The sequence below is a fragment of the Rattus norvegicus genome, chromosome 4, assembly GCF_021556685.1.
Source record: "Rattus norvegicus strain SHRSP/BbbUtx chromosome 4, alternate assembly SHRSP_T2T, whole genome shotgun sequence".
NCBI lineage: Eukaryota > Metazoa > Chordata > Mammalia > Rodentia > Muridae > Rattus > Rattus norvegicus.
In genome coordinates, this window is record NC_141537.1 from 140,478,566 (window position 1) to 140,495,562 (window position 16,997).

Below are 16,997 nucleotides of genomic sequence, written 5' to 3' on the forward strand. Positions count from 1 at the left end.
ACTTAGGGGCTGTGCACAGGAACCGAAGGCAGGAAAATACTAAACATTGCTGAGAGCATCCACCCCAGGAAGGACTTTACCTTCCAGGAACTCTAGACTGGCACCGCCCCCAGTGCTCACATGGCTGACTTTATCCTCTGTGTTCCATTTGGCATAGCAAGTGGCAGTGTCTCCACCACCTATGATAGTGACGCAACCCCTAGAAGTGGCTTTCACGACCTCATCCATGAGGGACTTGGTTCCCCTGGCAAGGGCTTCCCACTCAAATACCCCAACAGGACCGTTCCAAACAATCTGCTTAGCTCGAGCCACAGTCTCAGCATATTTCTTGCTTCTCTCAGTACCACAGTCCAAGCCCATTCAGCCAGCAGGTATACCAGAGGCCACAGTAGCTTGGCCAGTATTGGCAATGTCATCAAATTTGTCAGCAGTGACAAAGTCAGCAGGCTTTTCTCAGCTTTGGACATGAGATCTTTGACAATCTTGGCTTCTTCATCATCATATAGAGATGTGCCAAACTCCATGTTGTTGAGCACCTTAAGGAAGGTAAAAGCCATTCCACCACCAATGTTCATCTCATTGACTTTATCTAGCATATTACTGATCAGCTGGATCTTGTCTACAACTTTAGCTCCTCCCAAGATAGCCAGGAAGGGTCGCTCTGGATTCTCCAAAGCCTTGGCGAAGTAGTTCAGCTCCTTCTTCATCAAAAGTCCACCAGCCTTCTGTGACAGATTCACACCCACCATGGAGCTGTGGGCTCTATGTGCAGTCCCAAAAGCATCATTGACAGAGACATCTCCAAGTTTGGACAGAGGCTTGGAAAGCATCAATTTTAGCTGGCTCAGCTTTAACCTTGTTCCCAGAAGCATCTTTTCCCTTCCCTTCTTCCTCTACATGAAAGCGCAAGTTCTCCAGGAGGATGACAGTCCCAGCCACTGGGCCCACACAATCCTTCAAGAACAGAACATCCTTGCCCAGCAGTGATTTGAATTCTGCAGCAACTGGCTCTAAGGAGTACTTGTCAGGCATGGGAACACCATCAGGCTGGCCCAGGTAGCCTCATAAGCACAACTGACTTAGGTCCATTTCCAAGCAGAATTTGATGCTTGGAACAGCAGCCTTGATCCTTTGGTTATTTGTTATCTGGTTGTTCTTCATAGGAACATTGAAGTCCACCCTCATCACCTGCTTCCCCTTCATGTCCAGCTTGTCCAAAGTCAGCTTGTTAGAAAGTGACATTTTGGCAACACCGTGAGGTCGAGAGGCCCGGAGAAGAGGAAGAGGAGAACACTGCAGCAGATGTGTGCTTTTAGGAATCTGGTTCTAATTCACATGCCTGTACCTGATCCCCAAGGCTGATGAGAATTTTAGAGTAAATGAAGAGAGTTTCAGGCTCCTTATTTTGAAGAAGGACTTGTAACTTTTTTGAGTCATCACAGAAATTAATGAGCTTGATTATAATATTTTCATTCATATGTTTCATAGTCTTCCATTTTTACCTGTTTTTCCAAGAGAAACTTTGGGAAACAGTGAATGAGCAAAACATATTAAAAGCATCATCTATGTGAGGTAATGATACTTTCAGAGGGCCACTATATACATATGTGTGTGTGTGTGTGTGTGTGTGTGTATTTCCCTTAGTAGAAACTAGTGTCTAAGAGTGACAAAAGGTATGGGAAAAATAAATCTTCACAGATTTTGCTTTGGTCTCCCAGAAATGACAGAAGGAGCTGTGTTCAAGAGAGCAATTTAATAGACAAGCATAAGAACAACCAGATTAAGAAGACTCTTCTGTGTGCTCATCTGTCTCTCTCCATCTCTCTCTCTCTCTCTCTCTCTCTCTCTCTCTCTCTCTCTCTCTCTCTCTCTCTCTCCTTTCCTCCCTCTCCTTTTGGGGGCTATCTAAAGGAAAGAGGAAAAAGAGAGATTTGATTCTGTGACTTGGATGATGATATTTTTCCATAAATATGGTGTCTATTAGAAACTGTGTGACTACAGCTAAGAACAGCAACTCAAACTGGCTTAATGTCACTAAGTAGCTCACATATCTGAGAGACACAGCAGAACCAAAAGGATTGCTTGGGGGACAAACTCCGCAATCTATTTCAGATTGAAAGAGGGTCTTACTTCAGTAGTTTCATACACCCTATAGTTGAGTCTTGCTAGGCAAAACTGGGGTACTGGGGTACTTTGCTTAAAACCAGCATAACCATGGAAATGAACTATTAATTGACTGGGACCTGGGCACATAATTTTAGTCCTCTCAAACACCCTACGTGTCATATTTGAAGGACAGCCTCACTAGCAGTGAGGTGGTATGTTGTACTTGTACTAAAGATTAGCAGAACACACAGAGTCAAAGACTGGAGATGCCTTCTGCAATTGTTACTCTTGAGTGACAGTGATTAAATCAGAAACCTGATATCTAACCTAAACTCCATTAGCACAAATCATCACTTATATACATGTGTGTTTCTTGTATGTGTTCTCATTCATTCATAGTGCTGCATCTAAATTTAATTTAAAAACTAGCTACACTGGACCCCAGAAAATTGTCAGAACAGCATTGTGTATAAAATTTTATTAGTGGACATGTGCCATACTCAATATACAACACAAAGAATGAACCCCAGTGTAAGATCAAGCCTTTAGTCAGTAACAGCATATGAATATTGACTTATTAAGAACAGTACAGCTACCACATTGATGTCATATGCTCACAATGGTAAGACCTGTCAGCGAGGAAGAAGGCTTTGTGAGGACTCTGTGCATTCCAGACTGTTTTTCGCAAACTACCCTAAAAAAACCATTTATCTAAAAATCTACCCAGGTATGCTTCTAGATTAAACATGGAACATGCTCCGGACGGTGTCTCTGCATACTTCCAGATCCCCTCTAGCAGTGTTGGTGTTCGTGTAGAATAGAGGTCCCCAAACTCTGATCAGAAGCTATTCGGGTCAAATACATTTGAAAATTAAGAACCTTTCTCATTTTACAAAAGAAAAATGACCCACAAAACATGCCCAGCGTTATATAACATCCCCAGCTGAGTCCAGGTCAGCACTCTGCAATCAAAGGAGTCTCTAATTCTGCAGCAAAGCGCATGAATATTCACACAGAGGCTATAAATAGCAGCACATCAGTTCAGGTCAGTTTTTGCCTCCAAATGAGTAGCAACATTTTTGCATTTGTTGAAAGTGCCTCTTTCTGGCTGTAACTGAGGCCTGTAGTTAAAACCATCCTATGATTTACTTTTAAATGCTAGTTGCTCCGTGATCCCTGGAGTGTCAAGGTCTGAGGTCAAGGGCAGTGGAAGAGAGAGGGGTTGATACAGTCCCTCTCCCCACTACACCACCCTGGTTATGGCTTTTTTCCACAAATTTTTGCAGAGTGAATTCTTCTTCTCTAAACCTACTTTTATCTCCCCATACTCCCCCTATCCCACCCCAACTTTTAAGTTCTGGCGTATGTATGATTAGGACCTTGGTATGTGTGTAGAGTGTTTCGAGGCAGAGATATTTTTCTGTTAACCAGAGAACAAAGACTCCGCAGGACAAGAATTCACTTCCTATTTGGATTTGCTCTCACTTTGTACCTTCAAAGATATGCCAGCCATTGTTAGACTACTCTATTTCTTGCTGTTTAAAATACTCATTTGAGACAGTTAAAGAAAAAAAAACATACTGTGGAAGGTAGAAGCCAGGCCAAATAAAAGAAACACTGCACCTTTTAAGCAGATGTATCTGTCTCTTCGAATATCGGTTTACTCCTGTTCCGTTCAACTGAACAACCAAACAGACTGTTTATTTGGCACAAACTCTGTAAATTGACTACTTGAAACACAGAGCCTTTACTTAATACTAAATCATATTTGTAATGGTGATATGACACATGACCAATCATTTCTACAATGATTCTCTTGTTAAAAAAATTGTTGCTCACAGGGAAAATCATCATTACCATATTTTATTCATGTTTGAATTTCCTTAGATTACACCTATACTTTTATGAGTCATGTCCATTCAAAGAGATGTATTGACTTCAGCTGTCTAACTACAATGAGTTTCTATAATCATTGAAAGTCTGTGGAAGAGACATAGCCCTGTGTATGACTTTCCTGGAACATTGAGGTAGCCATTCCAGGGGAGAGAAGGAGAAAATGAAATATAGATCAGACTTTAAGAACAGATCCAGAAAATGAGTGTAGCCAAATTGTCTGTTTCTTGCCACAGATGATGTTGTTATCTAATTCAATAAAACCATAAGTTCCCAAGGATTACACACACAGGATGTGCCCTATCTTCCTTACTCGGGGATCCCATAGCACACAAGGCAAAGGATACAGCATGGCAGCCATGATGGCTTACACAAACATACTTGTGAGCATGCGTACTGTAACCATCTACCTACCTTCCAGATGTGACCCAGATACAACCCACCTGTAAAATGATACAGTTAGTTTGCGATGACTGGTGTTCTATGCTTTTGTTCGAACTCCCTGAAGCTAAGATTGTTGCTATTTATGTTTTTCTTTTTCCCCTCAAGACCAGGTGTTTAATTAGGCAGCCAATTTGATGTCTTAGAAAGAATGGGTATCACAGTCTTAAATTCTTGAGCATGATGGTACCACTTTCTTACCTGCCGTGAGGATTAAGGAGCTACACAATCCCCAGGTGCAATACCTAGGTCTATACAGCTCTTATGAACATATTGGGAGTCTGGGGATTTTCGTTTCCCTTAAGAAATCACAGTATCCTGGTTCATTGAGACTGCTGGCACATCCTCTTATCCTCTAGGAGACTAGGGTGTGGGGTGGGGAAGGAACGAGGTATGGGAGTCAAGACAGAGTGCTGGCTCAGCAGTTAAGAACACCGGCTGCTTTTACAGAGGATCATGCTTTGGTTGGCAGCTCACAACTGCCTGCAACGTCAGTTCCAAGGCATTTGATGCCTTTTTTGGCTTCCTTACCAAGCCGGGTATATGATATATGTACCCACATAGAAGTTACTCATATACATAAAATAAAATATAAGTCTAAAATACAGTATCACCTATAGAGGTAAGTTAGATCTGGTTTGGGAAAGCCATTGTCTTCTGGTACAGTCAGTGAGATTTAATACCACAAACCTAGCATGGTTAGAATACAATTGCCCTGTAACCTGGCATGGACAGTGACTCCTCTGCCATTTTCAAGAAGTGCCTCTACCTGTTCAGATTGAAATCACTTTCGTTCTTCTAGTGACACAGAACAGCTTCCGTGAATGATCTAAGGGTGAACTTTATCTTCCTGGCTATGAAGATGGCAGATCCAGAATTCTTGTGTGATTTCAAGAGACTTGTGTCTCTTTGTGACCAGTGTACTTAGACTTTACTTGATAATGCTTTCTAAGAACCAATCCTGAGACTTTGTTTCATGCAAACTGGCACCCCACAGTTTAGTTGAAACAAAACATGTCCTTTCTTCCTCAAGCACATGAGTAAACAAGGGCTAAAAGTTTCAAAGCTAAGATATTTGCTTCCTATACCAGGCCTCCTAAAGTTTATCAAATCTCTCCCTCTATATCCAGGAAACCAAATAGCCCAAGCACTAAAATCTCTGCCTTGCCTTAGAAGAGTGATGAAATATGGTTTGCTTGATGCTAATGTTAATTTCCAGGCACTGAGCTTGACTAACCAAGAGAAAATAAAACTTTAGATGGAATGGGTTATTTATAGCAAATGCAAAGCATCATTATTATCAATTCTTATTACAGAATACACAGAAAAAATATCCCTTTTGTTATTTAAATATGGTTTGGCTACATTGAGAAATAGTACAGATGTTAATCCACAGCCTCCCAGCTGCATCCTGGGTAATCACTATTATGTTTTATTCCTATTTGGAATTACTGGTAATAGACTGTATATTTTTGTGTGAAATTCAAATCAGGGAGCACCAATGAATTGAGATGATTGATATTATATATACACACACATAATTTTGGAATTGGGGACAACAATAGAAATATTTCTTTCTTAGAGAAATCTCCCACACTCGCTGCTTGTCTCTGTGATCTTGTTAAAGAATTCTTTTCATCAAAATAGATGTGCCAAACATTTACTAAATTCTCCATACTTGTAATGAGCTGACCCTTGACAAGTAATCTAAATTTGTTTTGAAAATATCTGTGCAATTGTTGAAAATCTGGAGCATAAATATATGGATCTTAAAATATATAGTTTTAATACACAAGCATTTAAAACTTCATGACAGTGTGCTTTTATTCTGTTCTTTGTCTTCTTTGATAGCTCCTGAATTCTCTGGATAAACTTCTCATTGAAGTGATTTTACACATGTAATCAAGAGGAAAGAGAATAAGGACAAAATAATATATAAGATTGTTGAAACTACATTTTTATGCAGGCATATGTGTTTATGCACGATTTTGTTCCTTTCCCATTTATAATCAGTCCAAAATAACTGACCTACTCTGGGGTCATTACTTTAGAGAGAACTAAGACTCTGTGAGACTGTGGCTTCTCAGAGATTCTAAAGTTGGGAGCTGAACAGATGATAATTCATGTTCTTCCTCAGTCCTTATCCGAATCTTCTTACAGCAACATCATATGTGGTCTCCAGAATAAAATATGATACGATTCAGTCACCTTGTCCCCTTTATTTTCTTTATGTCTCACCCTTAACATGAGGCTTTAGGTTTTGATGTCTGAGTTAAACATGAGTGGTCTCGCCAGACTTTCCTTAGTCCCCAAACCTAACTTGATTTTATGTTTCTCTTTCCCAATTTACATGAACAAGTTCTACTTGGAATTTTCTTCCATCAGTTAAAAAACATTTATAAAGGTTTTCAAGACTCACAATTACAGGTTACATACGTATAATCATGCCTAAAGGTTAAACGGACTCGGATGTAATCTTCATGGCATGACCTTATGGCCATGCTGTGCTTCTACTGCAGTTTGTCAGCCAATGGCAAAATAAGCGAATTAAAGACTTTAAAATGTTTAGAAATAATTTTAAATAGAATATATCCTTATGGGTAACTGTACTTACTACCACATAGAGAGTTAAAATGAGTACGATACATCATTCCCTTAAGAAATTAATGATTCAAAGAAGGGAAAAGGCTTGAATGCCTTCATAGAAAACAAAAGGTTTCTTAGAGTAAAATCATCTTTTAAATCTTGTGGTTAAAAACAATGATAAAAGTCTAAAGGCCTGGGAGAAAAGATAGAAATTGGACATGATTTTGAAGAATAAAAATCCTATGGATTTTCCATTAACATAGGTAATGAGGGGGTACTTTGAATAATGCTTGTATGTATATGCCGGAATAACATATTCTACCCAGCTACTTAAATTATAGTTAGTAGCTTATTCTCTGGCCTTTGTTGCTATTCCATGACCAAATGACTACCACACATGTAGTTTCTCTTCTTCAAAAGCAAGATTTGGAAACAAATGGCACTTTACCTTTGCTGTGTGTCCAAGCACATGATCAGCTGGCTTAAAATTGGTCCTTTTGTATAGCCATTTTAGGAATTGGAACTACAGACTATTCTTTATTTGATATACATGATCATTTTAATTAGGTTCTCTCTGTATGTGTAAGCAAGCATACCCACTTGCATGTGTGCACAGTATAGAGCTGTTCTTTCTTATTAACATTTTTTTAAATCCTCGTCATTGGTTGGTTCCTACTATACTCTTTAATTACAAAGGGGGAAACTGTTGTCTTTGTGGCATTACAAAGCTCTCCAGAGTGTCAGCAGCACAAAAGGAACGTAGGAAGCACAAAATGTGAAGAAAATAAAAGGTTGGCCAGAGCAAATGGAACAATAAGACATGGAAGGAAGGAGAGGTGCCAGGCAGCCTGTGTCTGGGAGCTGGCAGTTAAAGGCATCATCAACATGTGACAGGGGAGCCATATCTTAACTTTCTACATACTGGGAAGAAGTTATTCTTCAATGAAAATTTTCATCTTGAAGCTGGGGACAGAATCTTGGGCATCATTGAGATTTTCTGCTTGCTTGTTTGCTTTTCTCAATGTGGTATTGATTCTGATGCTCCTATTGGGAAGGTGGTGTTCAAATGGACCTTTTCTCTTTCAGATGACTACACACTACATGGCCCAGTTTTTGTTCAAGAGCCAAGTCATGTCATGTTTCCTTTGGATTCTGAGGAGAAAAAAGTGAAACTGAGTTGCGAAGTTAAAGGGAATCCAAAGCCTCACATCAGGTTTGTCCACTTAAGCATGTGTTTCCAGCCTGGAAGGGCAGCATATATCTGTGATCATAGCCTTTGTGAAGTAGAGGGAGGTCATTCTGGGTAAACTCCAGGCCAGCATGATCTACATAGTCAAGTTCCAGAACGCCCAGGGCTAAATAGTGAGACCCCAGTTCCAAAACAACAGCAACAACAACAACAACAACACATGCACAGACACACCAAAAAGAAAAAGAAAAGAAAAAACAAACAAAACCAACCAACCAAAAAAGCATGTCTATATTATTAAAATTAAAATTAGTAATTACTCACAGAGTATTGAAGAAAAAGAGTTTTTAGAGAGGCACTGTGCATTATCCTGAGAAACATGAAGAAATGATCCCTACATGAAAAATACCAAACTTCGGTTTAGGTCAGTATTAAGGATTAAATGCCCCAAATAACCTTCCTTTTGAAAGCATTAACAATTTCTAATAACATTGTTAGCTACCTTTCTCATGCAACCCAGGACCACTTGTTCAGGAGATGTATAGTATATAGTGGTCTGGGTCCTCCCCTCAATCAGCAATCAAGAAAAATGCCCCATGGGCATGTCTACATGCCAATCTGATGGAGGCAATTTCTCAATTTAAGTTCTCTCTTGACAGTTGGCACTGTTTTTTGTCACATAGTTGAAAGCCAAGCCACTTATGTCTTAATATATACCCAAAGAAAATTAAATAATTCTTTGAAAGAAATGCCTGGTCTTCCATGTTTATTATGTCACTAAACACAATGACCAGAATATGAAATGAACTGGAATTTTCAACATCAAATGAAAAGATGAAGAAAATGTGATTCAAACATAACAGAAAATTATTCAGTCACAAAAGGAATAAAATCCTGCTTTGTTATCCTGACACTGTGGATGGCACTGCAGGACATTGTGTTAAGAGAAATAAGCCAGACATAAAATGGTACTTCTATGTTATTTCTTCTATGTAGGAGCTAAAAGAATTGATCTTTTAGAAATACAGGGTAGAAAGAGGGGTTGCCGGAGGACATGGGGGACTAGAGGAAAGGAAATAGAGAGGTTTGGAAACATTAACCAAAATATAGAAAGCAGGGCTTACTTGTAACTTTGTATGTTAGAGTTGGATTATGACAATTTATCATGTCTTTGAAAATAACTAGAAGAAATATCTAGGAATGTAGCTCTGTGGTAGTATGTTTCTATAGCAGGTTGAAGGCCCTAGATTCAATCCCAGTACTTGAGATGACAAAATAAGCCAAGAGTAAACAAAGTCTATCTTCCTGTCCTTTCTTCTCATCTATAATGTAGTTCAGTTAGTAGAGTGGCTATATACTGTGTATGAAGACCTAAATTTGGTCCACAGAACCACAGAGCCAAGGGATGGTGGTATGTAATTGTAAGACCACATTTAGGAACTACTACTTAAGAAAAAGAGGCAAAATACAAAAATTCAAGTTTGCCTTCAAATACCTAAGGAGTTTTAGGTCAGCCTTGGTGGATACATGAGACCCTGTCTCAAAGACAAGTAAATTTAAATTTAAATAAAAGTTAAAATGGTTAAAATAAAAATGAATCAATAAATAAAAGCCTAATTTTGACATTCTAAGCATAAAGAATGCAAAGCACCCTAATTTGATATTGAATCTTGTGTAAATGTAAATTTTTATCACTGTACCTCATAAATATGAGTTAATTGTAAATTCCTTTAAAGGAGAACAGTATACACGTGTCCTTAGGCACACAAACGCTGAGTTTTGGTTCCTACAGTCTCTTGCTAAAGGAAAATCTAAGACATTTTTGATATGGGATAAACATGCATGATACCAGAGAGAAGACCTGGGCTATGAGAAGACAGAATTAAGCAGTGATGTGCCAATAATTCCACATAAAATTAATTTCACTAAAAGTGATTAAATTATAAAGAGAATACTTTTTTTAAAAAATCAAAAGAAGAAAAGTTTAAATTCACAAAGTAATGGAAACATTTTAAAAAGGCTTGCCCTGGACAACCATTTGCTCCTGTGGTTAAGGAAAGAAATTAAACTGAATTCTTGTTTCACATTACACACAAGAATCAATTTCAGGTTAATAAAAGGCCTAAATTAAAACAAGAAAAAAAAAGAGCCATGCATATATGACTTTGGGGGACAAAAAGGTTTTTAGTATGATAGAAGATGTACAAAAAGGTTTTAGTATGAAAAGAGATATAGATATCATTTAAAAAATTTAACTAAATTAATAGTAACTATTCTGTTCAATGGAATAGATTGAGCTAAGTGAACTCTAGACTGTGGATTGAGGTTATATAAAGAAACCCTGTCTTGAAAATTGAAACAAAACGAAAAACCAAAAAAGGTAGAAAATTTTCCAAAATTGAAACAGGAAAAACAAGTAACCAAACAGAAAGGTTAAAAAATGTTCAATCGGCTCTTAGGACGTGATGGTCCCAGAGATATTCTTCCAGGGGCTGTGGTAAAAATCACCCTGATAGAAGCAGCACACAGGAGAAAGAGTTTATTTTAGTTCACAGTTCAAGCATCATGTCCACCTCGATGGGAAATCCCAGCAGCAGAAGTTTAAGGCAGTTGTTTAAATCACAAGACGGAGAGCAATAGATACTCATGCTCTCTACACTTCTGGTCTTGGGACAGTGTCCTACTCAGGGCCGTTTCATTGCCTGCTTCTTAGACATTTAATGAAGGTGAAGGGACCTCTTTGTTCTGTTAATTTTCATAAGCCTTTCGGTCACATAGGCCAGACTTGCATATTCTTCAAGGATACATTTTGAACTACCCATGACAATCAGTTAAAATGCGCTGAGGATGTAATTGAAGATTAGAGGTGGATAAAGGCACGGTCCCATTCAAAATTAACATAGGAGACCTCATGTAGAAAATACTATTCGCTTCATTATTTCAGGATCCCTTACAACACAAATCTTATGTAAGTTAGTTCGTTTACATTCAAATTTAATGCTAATAAAGTTATTGCAAGAATAAATAAGATGCATCTATACCACCCTTCTGGGCTCAGGGAATAAAGTGCAGAAAGAATGTAAGAGTTAGGGGACAAAAATGAATGCCCTAAAGGGCTATCTTCTTAGCATGATATGGCTGAGACACCCATAAGCACACAGTAGCAGTGGCTACCAGCTTGCTGAGGGAATAAAAGACCCCTAATTTAGAGGTAGTGGGTAGATGTGGTGAAGCCTTAAAAGAAAAAGATATGTTGTAGGGCTTTGAGAAAGGCCACCTGCTCTGCCACCTGGATAAAGAAAGAACATTCCAGAAAGAAAAGAACAACTAATTAGAGTGGGTTCGATAATTGAGTGAACAGGCCATTTGTCATCTGACACAAGATATTTTTGAAAGTGAAAGAACACTGTTAGTAATTACTGTAGAGTATCATCTATAAACCCTATGCTGTCCTGAACAAACCAGGATACATGGCCTCTCTGTGTATAACACAGTAAACTAAGTTAATGATTTGAAAACACACTGCAAAGTAAAAACAAATGCAAGAGGCAAGGTTACTCAGATATATAAATGATGAGTTAATGGATCCCACTTTGAGCACACAGCCGAGGGTAAGTTCACATGCTAGCTATAAATGAAAACAAATTTTGCAGCTGATTTTGGCAAGTTGCTGCATTGTTTTTCCTCAAACTGTGACCTTTAATTAACATTGCCTGTGTAACACTGTGTTTCTAGATATAGGGGCTTGCCTTGTTATTTAAAACAAGCCATAGAACAGAAACCTATTATGTTTTTTTAAAGATTGCAGGGGAAAGCTGGGGAGAGCTTTTAATCAAATGCATTAGCAATTCCAGGCAGTGCACAGTGCTTGCCTTTATCCCTCTAGCAGTTTGCTTGTGACATAATAGCAGTCTGGACCTGGGAGCTTAAAAACCCCCTGTTGTTGAAGGAGAGAGCAAGAGAATGAATAGAGATCAGGTGTTTCCTAACACCTTGCTAGCTGAACTTTCCTAGTCTTGGTGTTGACTTTCAGGGGGTTGAATGGGTGGGAAAATCTTAAAAGTGAGTGGAGATCTTCTGCAGCAGGTTTCTCCTACGACATCCCAACTGACCTCTTTTCTTTATATTTATTCCTTCAACTGAGCCCTTTCTTTACATTGTTTCTGCCCCTCTGTTTTGAAAGGATTGACCCTGACCTAGAAAACTAAAGAAGGTTTGCCCCTTGCCGACTTCTCTTGTATTAAAGTTCCCTAAGTGCAGCTGACATTACTGATTTTGCCCAGCAGCTCTTCCCAGGTGGAAGAAACCTTCTAGCAAATGCTTAGAGTTGGTTTGCTATGAAGTTTGTATTCAACTGAGTCTACAGAGAACAAATTCCAAGTCACAAAGGACCTGCCCCTCCCTGAGTGTCAAGTTCAAACGGTTAACAGAAGTTTTGTTTTGGTTTTGCACTTTTTTTTTCTTTCTTTCCTGGTGAATCTGTACACTGACTTCTTAGAGTCTGCACAACTGTACCTTGGGGAGGTTCAAGGTGGTGGTGTTTGCCTGTGTATAACCCCCACCCTTTGGAGAGAGTTTAGCTGTGCCTTCCCCTCGTAATCCTGCTTACAAGACACCAATTTGCCTTGCCCCCTGGGAAAAATCTCTTATTTACTCCAAATGAGCCTTGCCACTCCATTACCAATACTTAAAAGATTCCGCCAACATTGAAAGCAAATTGGGAGATTTTCAAGAGTGTTTCACTACACAATGAGAGGAGAAATTTGCCATGCAATCCACATTCAATTGGAACAAATACTGACTGCATTGCAATAAAACACCATAGCGTGCTTTATAACACAGACCTGACTGCATGTCTCATAAAACACTTTATTTTCTAAATCACCCCATCCCTGTTGCCGTTTGTATGTAAAAGCAGGCAATAAAGTAGATGAACGGACTTCGTGCACAGCCTTTTTTTCTTTTTTTTATTTTTTTATTTATTTTTTTTTTTGGTTGAGGGGACAAGTGCAGACAAACCTATAGAGGTGTCATTATTCCCACAGCCAGCCTCATGAAAAGATTCACATGGTCCCGGTCCCACATTCCACACTCGGCTTGCAGCTCACATTATATTGCAATTTCCTCTTTGAGTTCTTAGATTTGTCATATTAAATTGCTCTGCTATCATTTGAACTGAGAGTTATGGCCAAGACGTGATCAGCTGACTAAACGCAGATGTGTAGAGCAGGCAGGCAGTTCTAGAGGCTCATGTGCAGCTACCACTGCTGGGATATAACTTGGCTGTTCTCTTTATTGCTTATTACTTTCTTGTCTGTGTCAGAGCACAGAGAGAATTACGGCAGAGCCGAAAAACACTGTCGGTTTCTAATATCCGGCTTCTTATACACAAACACATAAAGAACTAAGTCCTCTTTCTGCTTCTAGCCTACTTTCTCAGCCCTCCTGTTTCTAGAATTTTTTTTTTTTTAGACTTCAAAGACATGGCTGTGAAGGAACTCATGCCACTGGGCTGGGTGAGGCAAGCATGGTTGATGAATTGTGTAGATGCTCAAAGCTCAAATATGTACTAGGGAAGCAGAATTTTGAACACGTTAAGCTCAACAAGTGTTTACTGAGCACAGTGAGAGGGTTAAATTCTAGACTGAAAAAACTGAGAATATAAAAGTAATTTGGGTAAATCATCTTGTGGCAAAAGCATTCTTTGCATCAGGAGTAGGAGAACTTCCACAGGACATCTGAAGAACGTTGACCCACTCTGACTAGAAATAAGGACAAGGATTTCACTGGAAGATGCGCATCTCCTCCCCAAACTTTTTCTTTTCAAGACAGTCTCCCTATTTAACCCTGTAGGGCCTGAAGCTCACTGTGTAGACTAGGGTGGCTTCCACAGGAGTCTGACAGCCTCTACTTCAAGGGTGCATAGTCTAAAGGCAATGGGCACACCAGGGGAACGTGTCCTATGGGATAGACTTTGGTGTTCAATGTACTGGCTCAAGTACTTGGGGAATGGAGGAACGAAGATCAGGAGTTTGGGGTTATCTCAAATACAAGAATACAAGGTAGATTGAGGTCAGCCTGTGCTGCATAAGACCACATATCTGAAGGACACATGCAGACACAAACATACATGCCCCCCGCACATGTAACTTGAAGCTAGCAGACTGACAATTTTATCACTTAAATTCTTTTGCATTATGTATTCATAAGCACAGTGCCCTGGGATGTAATAAAGAACTGCACAGTGGGTGGCCACGCACATGCGCACTTCTATTTAGGTAAATGGCTCTCGTTATTTTAAGAAAGTAAAACGAATAATTCTCCATTGCTACTCGCTTTGTTGCTTTGAATCAATTTCCATTGTGCTACAATCTTTTTGAATGTTTTCAGCTCCTAGGAGAGTCTTGGTAATTCATAAGCTATCAAAAAAGCAGTCATTGAATTATGTTAGTTCAAAAGTTTGTATGGATTCCTATCAATTCCTATGGATTCCTGAAAGGTGACTTGACTCAGATAAGGTTCACATTCTTTGGATGTCAGTGACTCTGAGAACAGAATTGCGGACTCCGTACCAAAGCTAAGCTACTGAAATATGTCTCAGTAAAACTCATTTATTGAGCTCACTGCTACATCCAGATTCACAGGTGGCCCATGGAAATGAACAGAGGACAAGAAAACATTCTTTGCTTTGGTTACTTAATAGCCTGTAGCTCACTGGGGCAGTTGATTGGCATTTTGAGTGCCAGTGGCTAAAGAGATCATCCAGTTGATCCATGGCCAGGCAGATTTGGTTCCCGAAGCATCTCAGATCAATAGAGTTCTTTTGCTTTGGAACCAGGCATTTTAAGAATTGAATCAAAATAGGCTCGGCTGCAGTTTCAACAACTCTTCTGCTGTTTCCCTGAAAGTGGTATATTCTGTCCTCTAGATACACCTATTTAAACAGTGTTTGTCAACCAGAAAAAAAGGACTTTTTACTAAGCAGTTATGCTTTAGAGAGAGTTGTAGAAATTATGTTTTAAAAAAAGTCCCCCACAAGAAATTAATTATTTGTAGCATTGTATGTCATCTCAGAACAGGAGCTAAAGTGAGATTGTCATCATTTACTATGAAAGATAGCCCTCTCCCCATAAGCACTTAAGATGTCACCATTGCTGGATAGACACTTTTTAATATATGCTTTACCATGCTTCAAAACCCACACTGGCGATACTTCCCAGGATCTCTAGTTGTTATCTATTTTAGACAATTCAGAAATATTGATTAATATTACAAGGCTTTATCTACTGGCATTTTTATACTATAGGTGGAAGTTAAATGGAACAGATGTTGACATTGGTATGGATTTCCGCTACAGTGTTGTTGAAGGCAGCTTGTTGATCAATAACCCCAATAAAACCCAAGATTCTGGAACGTACCAATGCATAGCAACAAACTCGTTTGGAACAATTGTAAGCAGAGAAGCAAAGCTTCAGTTTGCATGTAAGTAGCCATTATATTGCACCTCCAATGTTTCTTTGAGCTTGTGTATACTGTATGAATATACGTTACAAGTGTTACCTTCTGAGACTGCATAGATTTGAATAAGGCATATTATAGCTTTATTTTTTATTTATATTTAGAGAATAGTTTATGAGACTAATGAACTATAACGTGTAAGGAAAGGGGTATGTTTCATAGAGCCTGAGATAGTTTGCTTATATGGTTATTTGGTATATGATTTAAATACATATACATTTACACAAGTGTTAGAGTTTTACAGATGATAAGTACATGCATGCAACATCTATAAACATTAAACAGAATAACTGTAAAAAAAACAATTGAATTGTTAGCAAACTAGTGTTGATAAAAAACACTTTAACAGTACAATTTGGAGTGGTGGTGTAGCTTAGTGGTCAATACACCAATAAATCCTATTATTGTTTTAATACAGTAGAAAGATATTTATGTCCAATAATGAAAAATAAGGATATAGTTCATTCACCTTTTATACTTTTATACCAAATTAGAACACAGAAAACAGATTGCTAGGTCTTGAGATTTGCATTTAATAAACATCATTGCCTGTGTGAAGGAAAGTAGAATTTAGAACTAGAAAACTGAAAATCGAAATTTAGCAGTAAAAGCAGTAAGTACACATTCTACCGCAGACACCTTGAGGATTGCTGTTCAGCTAAAGTTTTAAGGGTGTATGCATTTGCATATGATTATATAGTCCCTTGTATAAAATCTCAACTCGTATAGCAGTATGTTAATATCAAAGGTTTTGTAATTACTAAGTCTGTTGGTAGTAACACTGTAGAATATTCTCATTAACAAAACCTACTCTGGGAACAGAATATCAAATATACCTATTATAATATTCAGCACTTCATCTTTTATTGCTTTTTGATGGCACTTTTTTATAATTGATAAATGAATTTTCTAGAAATTCTGTGTGTATTGTAAATGTCTCCTGAGATAGTCTTTAGTATCTTTGGGTAAACACAAAAATAGGAGGGTAATGCATCTGATTAAGGGCCATAAAACTAATGTGCATATTTTTCAGATACAAGCAAGTATGTGGTTGTTTTTTCTGCATGTGTGCCTGTACTTGTAGTTTCCCCATGACCAGAAGAGAACATTGAATCTGTTGGAATTGGAGTCATGAGCAGTTGCTATGTGTGTGCTGGGAACGGAACCTTGGTCCTCTGGAAGTCCAGCCAGTGCTCTCAACTCTTCGGGCGTCTTTCCAGCCCATTTCCAGTTCTGACTTTATATATGAAACTAGTCTGTTCTT

General features: G+C 38.6%; 1 protein-coding gene and 1 pseudogene across 7 annotated transcripts in view; one reads left to right on the plus strand and one right to left on the minus strand.

The window, feature by feature from the left end:
- The window catches only part of Cntn4 (contactin 4), a 993,738-nt gene that overhangs the window by 639,255 nt on the left and 337,486 nt on the right, over nucleotides 1–16,997 (plus strand). For all 7 annotated transcript variants that reach the window (NM_053879.2, XM_087655634.1, XM_087655636.1 and 4 more), the window contains 2 exon segments: nucleotides 8,113–8,239; nucleotides 15,522–15,697. In NM_053879.2, coding sequence (NP_446331.1) covers nucleotides 8,113–8,239; nucleotides 15,522–15,697 — 303 coding nt within the window.
- Pgk1-ps9 (phosphoglycerate kinase 1, pseudogene 9) lies at nucleotides 2–1,287 on the minus strand (annotated as a pseudogene).